Source organism: Pseudorasbora parva, chromosome 7 (genome assembly GCF_024679245.1).
Source record: "Pseudorasbora parva isolate DD20220531a chromosome 7, ASM2467924v1, whole genome shotgun sequence".
In the NCBI taxonomy this organism is placed as follows: Eukaryota; Metazoa; Chordata; class Actinopteri; order Cypriniformes; family Gobionidae; genus Pseudorasbora; species Pseudorasbora parva.
Window position 1 is genome coordinate 34,663,892 of NC_090178.1, and position 13,645 is coordinate 34,677,536.

Below are 13,645 nucleotides of genomic sequence, written 5' to 3' on the forward strand. Positions count from 1 at the left end.
AATCTCGGGTTATTGGTAAACCAGTCTCGAACCAGAGCACCGCGATGGAAGCTGACGTTATCCCAAACAACAATGTAGTGAGGGTGCTCTGGTTGTGCTGGTTCCCTGTGGTCCAACTGGAACATATGCTCTCTTAGACCGTCAAGGAAAGCAACGAGGAGCATAGTGTTATAGGGTCCTAAAATGGCATGGTGGTGGAGTACCCCTTGTTGGCTGATGGCTGCGCACATAGTGACATTCCCTCCACGCTGACCAGGGACATTTACAATAGCCCAATGGCCAATTATGTTCCTCCCCCTTCTTCTTCTTTTGGTCAGGTTGAAACCAGCCTCCTCTACAAAGATAATTTCATGGGGAACAGGCCAGCCTTCAATCTCAAAGATTCTCTGCAAAACACATGAAACACTATGTAAATCACTATGCTGAAGCACAGTTCAAGAGGGCACAAATGGCAGCATAAACTGCTATACTCTGATGGTACACAATAATCCATGCGATATCAAAATTCATACCTGAACATATTCCACTCGTTGGTCTTTCACTCTGTCAGAGTTTCGTTCAAAAGGGACGTGGTATACCTGTTTCATCCGGAACTGGTGCTTTCGTAAGATGCGGTCAATTGTGGAGAGGCTGATGGCATTTATACCTCGAAAAATAATTATTATGTCACGGAGTGACTTAATGCGGCAGGAACCTAAAATGGCGGAAATGGTTCCGCCCGGACCGTTGTCCATGAGACACGCAACCAGTTCCGGTAACTCCGGGCAACTGAAACGGGGGATTATTGAGAAAAGGTGTGCGAATGGACATGGCGATTGGTGGTTGGGCAATTCAGAGAAAAGGAGGCATATAAATAAGGTATCCGGAGAACAGCAAAGGGCGAAGTTGATTTTGGCAAACAGGGGGTGTGTGAAGTTGATTCCGGCAAACGCTGTGGGTGAGACGGAGCGGTCGGTGTTGGAGGGACGTATTGAGGCAGATGGTACAGACTGGGCGACGTCAAAACAGAGTACTGGGCTGAAGGAAACACAGAGTTAAGTGTTTGAAGAATTCCCTTTGGAGTGATTGTGTTGATATGTATTATTACTGCCTTGAAGAGATTGTTTACACTGAGAAGTCCCCGGAAACGTATTGAAGAGAGGAAGGAGTGTGCTGAAAGGTCGTGGTCTTGACGTTCTCATATGGTCATCCTCTGTACTGACCCTTTCTACTATCCAGGATCTATTTCTCGGCCCAATGTGGTGATTCTGACCCTAATTCACCGTGAGTGTGTGTGGAGTACAGTGGGTGAGTCTTTTTGATATGTGTACACCTGAAGAATTGTAGTGTGGTGCTGTGCAAATGCTGTCAGTATCCCTCTCCAGGCCGAAGAGAAAGCCCTGCATTAGAGGAAGTGAATTGGTGACGATGGGCGATTGTTGCATATGTATATACACCCGACTGTGACTTGTCAACCTCTTTCCCCTACCTGGTGGTGGTGTGGCAACGGTATGAAGTAAGAGCTTGCAGTGAATAGTGTGTGGAGTATAACAGGAAGGGAAGTTGAATTGGCTGCTGTGTAGAAGGGGCTTATGTGCTGTCTCTGTATGATCCTATGTCTGTGAAGTGCTTTCAGGACTGAGCCAAGGGCTCTGCGTCATCGTGGGACTGTTCTACTACGTGTGGGAAGTCAACGTTAACGTGTTCCTTAGAAGTCTGTCCTAGTGAGGAAGGCTGGAAGTCCGCTGTGTGTAAATACGCACTCTCCAGCCACCCGAGACTTGAAGCGCTAAAGCCGACGTCTGTCTACCTACGGAGCCGTGAGTAAAGCTAAGAGCCCAGTTACTGTCCTGTATACTCACCTGTACGCCCAAAGCGAAGAGCCCAGTGTACTGTCCTGTATACTCACCTGCACGTCCAGAGCTAAGAGCCCAAGGTACCGCCTGTATACTCACTTGTACGCCCAAAGCTAAGAGCCCAGTGTACTGTCCTGTATACTCACCTGTACGTCCAAAGCTAAGAGCCCAGTGGACCGATCTGTATACTCACCTGCACGTCCAGAGCTAAGAGTCCAGTGTAACGCCTGTATACTCACCTGCACGTCCAAAGCTAAGAGTCCAGTGTACCGCCTGTATACTCACCTGCACGTCCAAAGCTAAGAGCCCAGTGTACCGCCTGTATTCTCACCTGTAAGCCTAGGCTCGTACGAGGAAGAGAGAGAGAGCTGGGAAGATCCGTTGAGAGTCAGAAGCGACTCAGATCCCAAGGCCCCAGTCCTAGAGGGCCGGTTCCCCTTTTTTTAGTATCCCTTTCTCCCCTTTCCTATAATCTTTTTAAATCAATAAACACTGTTTTAACCTACCTGTCCTCGTCTGTCTGGTCATTGGGGTGTTTTGGGACCAGCTCGGGGTGGAAACTTTGGGAGGAGCGAGACTCTCGCTAGTGGTGGTCCGCTCCGACCTGTGACAATTATCCTCAATCACTCTCCTTTGAATCTCTCGCAGGCGGATTACATTATTGGCAATGGCCATGTTTACAAGCTCCCTCTCTTGCTCCTCCGACAAAAGCCTTAGCCTGCCTCCACCAGGTGGTCGTCTGTGTGTCCTAAAAAAATAGAAGCACTACTGTAAGCATTACTGTAACTCTCACACATCCTTTTTACAGGAAAAAATGGAAACCTATTGAAACTATCTTTATGCAAGGCAATTTGATGCATTTCTTTATTACAGTAGTACATATTACATAGTGCAACAGTAGATGTGATGTCAAAGCACAGAGTACAGCACAAGTTACTGTACATAGCAGTCTTACTGTAAGTACACCTACCTGTTTTTCTCCCTGAAAGTTCTGATGATGGAGGCAACGGTGAAGCGACTCAAATTAGGCTGTACTCGTTGCCCAGCCTCCCTCATAGTCATGCCATGGACAAGGACATGGTCAACTAAAGTGGCTCTAATTTCATCCGAGCCTGCTTGTCTCCTTGCCCTTCCTCCTCCTCCTGCTCCTCCACCTCGTCTACCTTGTCCTTCACCACATCCCCCTCTTCCTCTTCTTACTCCTCCCTCCTCCTTCACCATGTCCTCTTCCTCTCCCTCCTCCTTCACCACGTCCTCTTCCTCCTCCTTCATCACGTCCTCTTCCTCTCCCTCCTCCTTCACCACATCCTCTTCCTCTCCCTCCTCCTTCCATGTCCTCTTCCTCTCCCTCCTCCTTCACCACGTCCTCTTCCTCTCCCTCCTCCTTCACCACGTCCTCTTGCTCTCCCTCCTCGACCTCTTCCTTCATTTCTTTGTGGATCCATCGTTCCAAAGCTCAAATGAACTGACTGTGGCACTTTTATGTATCTTGAAAGTTCTGATTGATGTGTGTGAAATTTTGACTCTTAGTGTTTTCACCAAGCGGCAACCTCCCGCAATCTCTCTTGAAGCCAATACGGAAGTAATGTAATCTGTAATTCCTTAACTGGCCACTAGAGGCAGGCTCCAGAAGGGAGTAGAATCTCATTGAGCCCCTTGTTAAAATTCTCAACTTTACAGCAGAGAAAAAACATGTTTACAGCCTGGTACAAATTGTGGTTTTGGCTTATAAGGCTAATATTTATCTTCATGACAACTGTTAGGGGGGTGAATTTTTTTATTAATAACTCATTCGTTTACGTTACATAAGTCTTAAAGTTCTGCATAATTAAGGGCGTGGTTAAAAGTGGACAGACATTTATCTGCCGTCTATAGTTATTGCGTCACCTCAGCTCCGTGCACATCCCGCCTTTTTGCCCATTTTCTGTTATCCGGGAGTGACACGCGATGACTCGCTCACAAGAGGGCAACGCCCAGCTTGACTCTACTTTAAGCTTCCGAACGGTTTATCGGCATCCTATGGGTGACGTCACGGACACTACGTCCATATTTTTTTACAGTCTATGGTTTTCACCTGGGTAATTGTGTGCTAATTGAGCTGAAACTATGCTGACTTGAGTGAAGAATATTGAATGGTAGTGCTTTCTAAATGACCACATGGTCTAGGCAATGAGAAATTAAGGGATTTGTGTGTAGAGTTTTGCATTGACAGTTCAACAAATCTGACTCATGTGTAAAAAAAGGGAATAGTGTTTATAGTTTAGTGAAATGGGTGTACTTTTTGATAAATGGCCTTATGGTTCTGAAATTTTAGTTCAAAAGCCTGGTTATAGTGTTTAAGCAATCGAGAAAAACTGTAAAGGGAATTTGTTGTGTTGTGGATTTCATTCAGAATAATAATTCTAAACCAAACATATCTGCTTGACCGCACAGAGCACGCATTTACTGACGAGCTGTCATTCACTGGCGCGTTTTCAGTTCATATGGAAGCTTAACTTTCATAGGAATTCATTGAAAGCACTCGCTTTGCATCTGCTCCCGTTATTAATGCTCAAGCGGCGGTGCGCATGTTCCTTTCAGTTAGATAGAATAGTGATTTAAAAGCCCAGTTACCAGTGTTAATTGTCACATCACACTTTGATTAACCGGTGAGAAAATGGCCCCACCGTCACATCTCTACTGTACATTCGCGAGATGGATGCGCATTGCTTCGTTTATCAGAGATAAGGACAAGAACGTAGGCTAGTCAAATGCAACCTTTGTCTAAAACTGAAATAACTATCAATGTCGCAACAATAAGAAAAGAACAAATGTGCATATTGTCATAACTTAGAGTTTTCACAGTTCTGTTGTGTCTATGAACAGACCTAAGCTATTCCCAGATATTGCAAGAGAATCACTTTACCTCTACAATACTTATAACAGAATTGGATCGTCATGATTTCTTGCATTTTCTTGAGCATTCACTTTGCTAATTCTCTATTGTTAGCCTGGATGGCCCATGTCATTATGCTTCATCATATCACCTTCTACTGGATGTCAAATTCTCTCTAGTAGCCTACATTTTAGAATGTTAAGAGCTACTTCTGTAGTTATTTTGGTGAAAGTAAATTAATAGTAATACAGGAGTAATGTAACGCATTACAATTCTGAGACAGTAATATTGTAATGTAAAGAATTACTTTTGAATAGCAATAATAAGTAATCTATAATATATTACAGTTTGGAAGTAACTTGCGCAACACTGATTATGAATGTCCATGTCAATATTTTGGGCGTGTTGAGAAAAAAATGAGTTTCTTCAATCTGCAACATAAGTCTTGTCCATGTGTAGTGTTTAGTGGATTTGCATTGTATTTGTACTTTTTTGATGGTAGCCTACTCTAATCATAGGGAAGTAGAAGTGCGAAAAGTGTTTTAGGTTTATCACAGTGGAGTGTAACTCGTGCAAACTTGTGCATTAATAGTATAGTAATGGGAAACGTGTGTTTCATGTGGTAACAAAGTGTGGTTTTTAAACAGAAGTGTATAGTTTTTACAAGTGTTTAATTATGCATAGGATCTGTATTATTTTGCTAATTAGGTGTGTGGTTGTGCTAATTGTGTGTAGTATTTTGAAAACAAGGGCCCTGTTTTGAAAATCGTGCTTAAGCAATCCAAAAAAAAATAAATAATAATAAATGTGTTCCAGAAATGTCAGGTGATTAAAGATAAACAAAAAGGAAGTTCCTTCTCAAAATATTTTTCTTCCATAAAAGCACAAGAAAAGAAAAAAAAAATGAAGAAGAGGCTGGACCAGCAAGAGTATAAATGACAGTTTGAATTGGCTGTCTTCATCACGGATCATCCAGGATTATCTACAGGTAACCGCATCAATTAACAATTACTTTACATCATGCATAAATACTCTTAAATGTTTTCATTTATCTATATGTGTATTTATTTATCTGTGGATACAGTTATATATATATATATATATATATATATATATATATATATATATATATATATATATATATATATATATATATATATATATCATTGTGATGTAATTGTCTTAAACTATTGTCATCTATGTCTTTCTATCTTCACAGTTTAATAATTCAACACCTGTTTGGTTTGTTCTAGATTTCCAGAGTGTAGTGAACAAACTAAGCATCCCAAAATGCTGTATTATCTTGTGGTATTCTCTTGCTTTTATGCCATGAGCATGGCCATGCGTGAGTATCAATAACTAATCTCAAGTGTTTTGAAGTCAGAAGTGTTGACAAATTGAATATGCAAGTGTTAGAAAAGGGCAAACACTTTTAAAAGTAGAATAAAAATAAATATCCAGGTTTTGACCTGTGTATAACTAAAACATTAAATTAAGGTTCCGATTTTTTTTTATAGAACAAAAAAGGGCTTTAGTAATATACTGTAAAAAAAAAAAAAAAAAGAGTTTTATGTTAGAGACGTATATCTGTTACTTCACTTTTCAGCTGTACCTGATTATTACTCGTACTCCCCTGCTGCTGGGGAAGGCGGTGGAACAGAATTTTCCACTGAACATGAGGGTCGCATCACTGGAGTCAGAGTTTATGAATATCCCTACAATGGATATTACAACTGGTATTCCAACTACTATATGAATGGGTAAGTTTCCTAAAACACGGCTAGTTACACATTTAGGCAATATTTGATCAATTCCAAAAGAACTTGATCTGTCATAGTTAGACTACCTGCACGTGATTCCATTTTGCAAAAAAAATATACACTTCATTTAGCATTTCCAACAATGTTTTTTTTTGTTAGTTATATGGTATTTTGCTGTGAATTATTTTAACAATAATGGCACACACTGTATCTGTTTAGGCTCCAGGTGCAATATGATGGTAACTGGACAGAACTGGTTTGCATGAACGGTTATGGCAATCTAAAGACGATGACACTCTTCGACAACGAATATTTCGTTCAGGTCTCTGGAAAGTATTACTCTGGTTACGTCTCTGAGCTTATGTTTGTCACTAATGAGGGGCGCTCTTTTAAAGTGGGGCAGCCAACTGGACTTTCATTTAACTTCTACCCAACCCATGATGGAAGCGAACTACGTTTCCTCAGCGGTCGACATAATGGCTTTGCCCTTACCTCCATTGGGGCTCACTGGGCTGTGTTCAACAATGATTTCCCAGAATAAATTAATCATAAATAATTGTGTTTATGAGGAAAATGCCGGTTAACAAGTAGTCTACTTTTTCCTGAGCTCTTGATAATAATACAATTGTCTAAACTTTCTGAGTAAAAATCAGTAAATTACTTATTTCAACACAATGGGGACTGGTTTAAACTTATTTTATTCTATTCTTTACACAATTCCTAAGACTTTAATGATTTTAGTACAAACTTGATTTGTTATCTAACAGTTATAAGATATGTTTAATACTGTTAACCAATAATAACCTAAATACACTTTTTGTTGTTGTTAATTAATGACATCACTCTGTCTAGTTAAAGTAGGAGTTAAAAGAAGGGCAACTTTATGCAATTATATGAAGATCACAATAAAACTGACATATTAAAATGTTTATGCCTTCATCATTTATTTTTGCTACTGCCATATGCCTTTTATGTTCAGATTTTGATTACCTATGATCCAGACTTTTAATCAAACTTCACAAATTCATATTAAAAATATAAATATGAATATTACATATTTAATACAATCTAAACTAGGTATGAACTCTGACAAAACATAAATCATTTCAATATTTACTGTGTGAAAACTGTTCATGGTTGTTCCGTCATTTCCATCACACCACACTTTTGTCCTAATAAAGTTTCTTTGAAATTTTGTGTCAAGTTGAGACATGTAATGTGTATAGATTTAATGGTCTTGGTCTGTTTTGGTTTTGTTTTCATTCTGTTCCCGGTGCAGGAACCAACATTGTATTTTTAAAACAGTGATATCCTATACTAAAGCTAACCTAATCTGACAAACTATACATCATTTGAAAGCTTACAATCTCTAGTTTTCTGTTTTACAAAATATATTACAAAGGGAACAGTAATTAATTAGCCTGTTGTAGTCATACTCAGATTCAAGTCAGAATATGAGTCTGATACTGCTCCATTGGGCTGTGATAATGGGGCTTGTTTCAACTAAAACAGGAAAGAAAATGTTGGATAGACTCAGTTGGATAGACAAACAACCAATCAGAGCAACGACTGACGTATTTTGCGATGTTGTCAACAGAACTCAACTACACGCACGCTGGAAGAAGTAGAAGAAGAAGATGTCTGTGTTGTAATAAAATTTTAAGGATACATGAAGTGAGTACCAACACGATCATGGTTTTTGAGAGAAATAGTAAAGGTGCATGCATTTACGAACAAGTTCTCTGTTTAGTGAACAAATTCAACCCAAGCACCCTTTGGTGACGTGGATGAATATGTTACAGTTGATCATCTGTCCATCATCGTATAAAGCCCGCTCTGACAATTTGATTGTTCCGAACAGCTCTGGTTCGAGCATAGTTGCTCCATAACGGATCAAGTCCAGATCAAACTTACTGACCTCAAATGTTGTGGGTGGGGCTAATTTTGGCTGGCATCCAGGCTTATCAATTTATCAATTTGCAACAAAAATATTTTCATACTCATACAGACCATGCACACTCTCCAAAAATGGCGCTTTAAATCTCTTGACTAAAAGATGTAAATTACATTGGTATGTATTCGAAATAAAATATACATAAATATAGATATACAGTATATATTGTACTAAATGTCACCTTGCTTATTTTACTCAAAATAAGGATTTATTAAGTCCAACAAACAAGAAACTATGCTTCTAACTACAGGATGAGACCTGTCATTCCAACCACACAATTTTGCTATGCTGTCTGCAACTATGGTTTTTGGAAAACATTGACTCGTTTTCACATTGACTAAAGTATCAATATGATAGTTTAGAAAACAAAAATCGTCATATTTCCACAACAAAATCAACAGCACCTCAGACACGCACACTTTTAAGAACTTTCAACTCTCTGCTCTGTCCCCCTCCACCACCTCCCACCACATCTCTATCTGCAGACGATCTTGCCCATTTTTTCACAGATAAAACCACAATCATCAGCAGTCAGTTCCCACCTCCACACACACACAATTTTAAATCAGCCACATCCACAGCCAAACATCTTCTCTCCTCCTTCTCTACACTCACTGAGGATGAAGTATCTAAGCTTCTCCTCTCCAGCCATGCCACTACCTGCCCTCTAGATCCCATCCCCTCACATCTTCTACAAGCCATCTCCCCTACACTCTTACCAGCACTCACACACATCATCAACACATCTATCTCCACCGGCATCTTCCCCACCACATTCAAGCAGGCTCGGGTAACCCCAGTGCTTAAAAAACCTACATTAGACACATCACTTGTAGAGAACTACAGACCTGTTTCTCTCCTACCATTCATTGCGAAAACACTTGAAAGAACCAGGTCTCATCTTTCCTCTCACAGTCTAATCAACTGGATGTAAACCAGTCAGGTTTCAAAAAGGGCCACTCAACTGAGACTGCATTATTGTCAGTTACTGAAGCCCTGCGGCTGGCTAAAGCTGCATCCAAATCATCAGTCCTCATCCTCCTTGATCTGTCTGCTGCCTTTGACACTGTGAATCATCAGATTCTTCTGTCCACCCTCTCATCACTGGGCATCACAGGGACTCCACTCCACTGGTTTGAGTCCTATCTCACAGGTAGGTCTTTTAAGGTTGCCTGGAGAGGAGAGGTTGCCTGGATGCCAGCCGAACTTAGCCCCGTCCACAAATTTTTTAGGACGGGCAGTTCGGTCTGGCATCGATCCATAGAGGAGTAATTATCTCCGAACAGAAACTGTTCGGACCAATGAAATCATCAGGGCGGGCTTTAGACAATGACGGACAGATGATAAACAGTAACGTAATCATGCACGTCATCAAAGGGGCTTGGATTATATTTACTCAAATCCTAAACGGAAAGCTTGTTTGTATGCATTCACCTTCACAATTTCTCTCAAAGATGATGATCATGTTGGGTAAGTACTCTGTGTATCATTCAATTCTTTTATTGTTTTACAACACCGGCTAAGATCGTTTATTCCAGCGCGTGTGCAGACAGGGTTGCCAAGTTTTTACAACAAAATCTGCCAACTACCCCTAAACAATAGCTTCTCGGGAAAATGGTGTTTGGGGGGTAAAATGTGTGTTATTTTGACAAGATTGCCTGCTGGGTGGAACGCAGGCAATGTAACGATCTTCTATCCTCCATACGCACGACAGAATCACTCTCTTCATTCAAAAAATTAATCTCTTCCATGAGCACTTAATCTTACATAAAAAAATTAAAAAACTCTTCCTCCGCTATTTCTCTTTTATTCTTCCCTTTTTCTGGTTTTTGCTACTCTGAGTAGTGTATAAATCTTGGTATTTGGGGCACTTTTCTTTTCTGCGTTTCTTTGCCTCTTCTTGACAGATCGCTTCCTGTACTCCTGAGTTGTAAGTCGCTTTGGATAAAAGCGTCTGCTAAATGCATAAATGTAAATGTATTGCTGAAATTGCATACATTAATAACTGTGAAACAAAACAATTTTAATGCATACAATTTCCATATTATATTATTAAAAAAAATCTATTTCAAATTACTTAAAAAAGGTAAACATAGTTCAATCTAAAACTAAACCTGCAACCAATAAACCAAAATATGTATAAGAATAATGCCTAAAAATTGTATTTATGTTGTGCAACTTAACTTTCATGTTTCATCTTCAGCTCAGGCGTGACATAAGCCTTTACTGTCTTATTTACTCTTTTACTGAAGCAAAAAATATTGGACAGGGGAACTTTAAATAAGAACAAGAGATGCACAGATCAGCTCTAACATCACCGAATCTGCTGTTAAAAAACAAACCATCCATTTGTATTTAATTCAGATAGGCTAAAGTACATCACACATGCAGATGGACATTTTGAGCTAATCATTCATCATTGTAACACAACTTGTTTTATCAAAGGGATACTTCACCTCTTTTTCACATTAAACTATGTTATTCCCTTAACTAAGACGAGTTGATGGACAAAGTTTCAAAAACTAAGTTGAACGTTTGATGGAGTATTTCTGTGTCAAAAATACTCCTTCCGGTTTCTCACAAGTTTCGGAGAGTTTTTTTTCGAGTTTGGGTCGGCTTGATGTCGACAGAGCGGAAGGTCCTTGTATGGGCCGTATGGGCTCTTCTCCCGGTAGGGTGCACGCACACGTGACTAGAGCGAGAGAGCAAATGCACACCCATAAACACTGCTCTGAAGGTGCAGATCCACTCGTCCGTGCAACACTTTTGTCACGCCGCAAAGTTTCTTTTGTCACTTTTGTCACGCCGCTCATATATGTATTAGTTGAATCTGATTGATAGCCATGGTTTATAGTAACGTTTTCTTCTCCACGCTTGAGGACGTCACCGCTTTGTGCGCTTGTCATTCTTTAGCTCGGCCCACTCGATATGCCTCCAGTCGCTCGTTTTTTTTTGTGGAAAGTCTCGGTAAAGTCTCGGTACATTTCCTTTGTAAGTATAATAAAACTAAAGACTTTTCGGAGATATGAAGGATGCAATACTACTCTATAGGTACTCAAGATTGAGTGTTTCACCCCCCACCTTAATTTTACCCTCACACACCGTCATGGCAATATCACGAGACAGCTTTTCATCTCGACGAGAAATCTAGTGCTTACTCATAGCCTTGGGCAGGATTTCCCGATAACGTTGTCTCTTAGCACGCTACGAAGACTCTAAAGGTATAACTTAACGGAAGGTATCCCATTTCTAGGTGCATTCCCCGAACTATACCTTATGAGGTTGCTTAAGGTAAACCTTCTTAAGTGCGACATTAGGAGGTGCTGTTCGTGGCGGTGGTGATGAATCGGCTTATATCGATGGCTCGAGAATAGATTATATACTCTACTTTAGTTCCACTGCATTATGTAAAAAAAAATGTTCTTTATAAAAGAAGCACTTCAGAAATAGTTGAACTTCCATTTATCATACAAAATTGCAACTAAATTTGACATAATTTTGAAATGAGTGCACAAACCAGCAATCTCATGCTCAATCGTGACATGAGTAAACCCGCTACACTAACTGGCAGTTTGAAAGAGTAATTTATATTATTACAATTATGTTCCATAGTGTCTTGATTTACTCCACAACCAGGGATGACTGCCCAGCAGCTGCATCACATTATTGTGTAAATAACTCATTTCTGTTATTAGATGGCCTACGCAATTAAAACGCAACACGCAAAACATATAATCAACTGATATGGCGGAGAAAAAAGAAAGGAAGAGGAGAGCCCCCAGCAGCTGGATTTCAGGGCTGAGGGAGTAGCTCCAGTTTCTCTCGACAAAGTTGGTCCAACAAGATCTAAAAGCTGCTGAATTTGCTGTCGTGGCAGGCAAAATTTATTTTGAATAGCAGCTTCTAAGCCTCTCCTGTCTAATGATTTGCCAGCTGATGTACCTTTGGATAATATAATTAAAAAGCCAACAACCATTAGTGTAATGACACTTTTTCAATGACAATTTTAATCCTTGTTTAAAAAAAAAAAAAAACAGCAACAACAACAACAAAAATCAATAGCCTAATTGAACACTGGGTGTATACTACAACTTTGAAATTATATTTGTATAGATTTACATTTAAAGAAGCTTTTTGCACAGTGGTGGCCACTAGTGGAATTAACTGTTAATAGTGATAAGGTATAGCTAAGAGTGGTCCAGACCAACCTTACGAAAGTATGATTTACAGAAGGTATTTTAACTAAGATCATTTCGGGAAACACATTTTAACATTTAGGGATACTGTAAGGTATAACTTAAAGGGTTACTTCACCGCTTTTTCAAATTAAACTATGTTATTCCCTTAACTAAAACGAGTTGATACATACCTCTCTCGTGTCAGTGCTTTCACTTAATCTCTCTGACGCGCGGTGATGATCTGATAGCATTTAGCTTAGCCCACTAAGCCCAGTTCATTCACTATGGTACCAAACAGAGATCAAGTTAGAAGTACCAAACACCTCCATCTTTTCCCTATTTAAATACAGTTACACGAATAGTTGAACGATCAAGTATGGTGACAAAATAAAACGTGGCACACCTCCCCCTCACTCTCTCATTTCTGTCAATAGGGAGATGTGAGGGAAGATGTTTCGGCCGGGACTTTTTTACTGCGCCGAGCCGAAGTACTCTCAGAAGTGCTATTCCGCCATACATTATAGTTCTCCTTTTTAATCCGATTAGAAACGCGCCACGTTTTATTTTGTCACCATACTTGATCGTTCAACTACTCGTGTATCTGTATTTAAATAGGGGAAACAAGGAGGTGTTTGGTACTTCTAACTTGATCTCTGTTTGGTTCCATAGTGAATGAACTGCTTAGGGAGCTAAGCTAAATGCTATCAGATCGTCACTGCGTGTCAGAGAGATTAAGTGCACACACTGAGACGAGAGAGGTATGTATCAACTCGTTTAAGTTAAGGGAATAACATAGTTTAATATGAAAAGGCAGTGAAGTATCCCTTTAAGAATGACGTAGTGTTAAGAAGGTTTCGGGAAACTTAGCCTTGCTCTTTCCAGGGCATTGCAGAGCTAGTATTTAAAGGTGCCCTAGAATTAGTTGAAACAATATGTTAAATTGTTCTCTGATAGAGCGGGAAGGGCAGCCCCCCTTGTTATAGCATCAGCCCCCCTAGTGGGGGGCTGTGGACTAAAATTATATTGTATTTAAAACATGAAAT

General features: G+C 40.0%; 1 protein-coding gene across 1 annotated transcript; it reads left to right on the forward strand.

The window, feature by feature from the left end:
• Positions 1 to 6,045: 6,045 nt before the first annotated feature.
• On the forward strand, positions 6,046 to 7,026 carry LOC137083935 (zymogen granule membrane protein 16-like). Its single transcript, XM_067449872.1, has 3 exons — positions 6,046 to 6,055; positions 6,317 to 6,470; positions 6,690 to 7,026. The coding sequence occupies exons 1-3, from the start codon at positions 6,046 to 6,048 to the stop codon at positions 7,009 to 7,011; spliced, it is 486 nt and encodes a 161-aa protein (XP_067305973.1). The 3' UTR covers positions 7,012 to 7,026.
• The last annotated feature ends 6,619 nt before the right edge of the window (positions 7,027 to 13,645 follow it).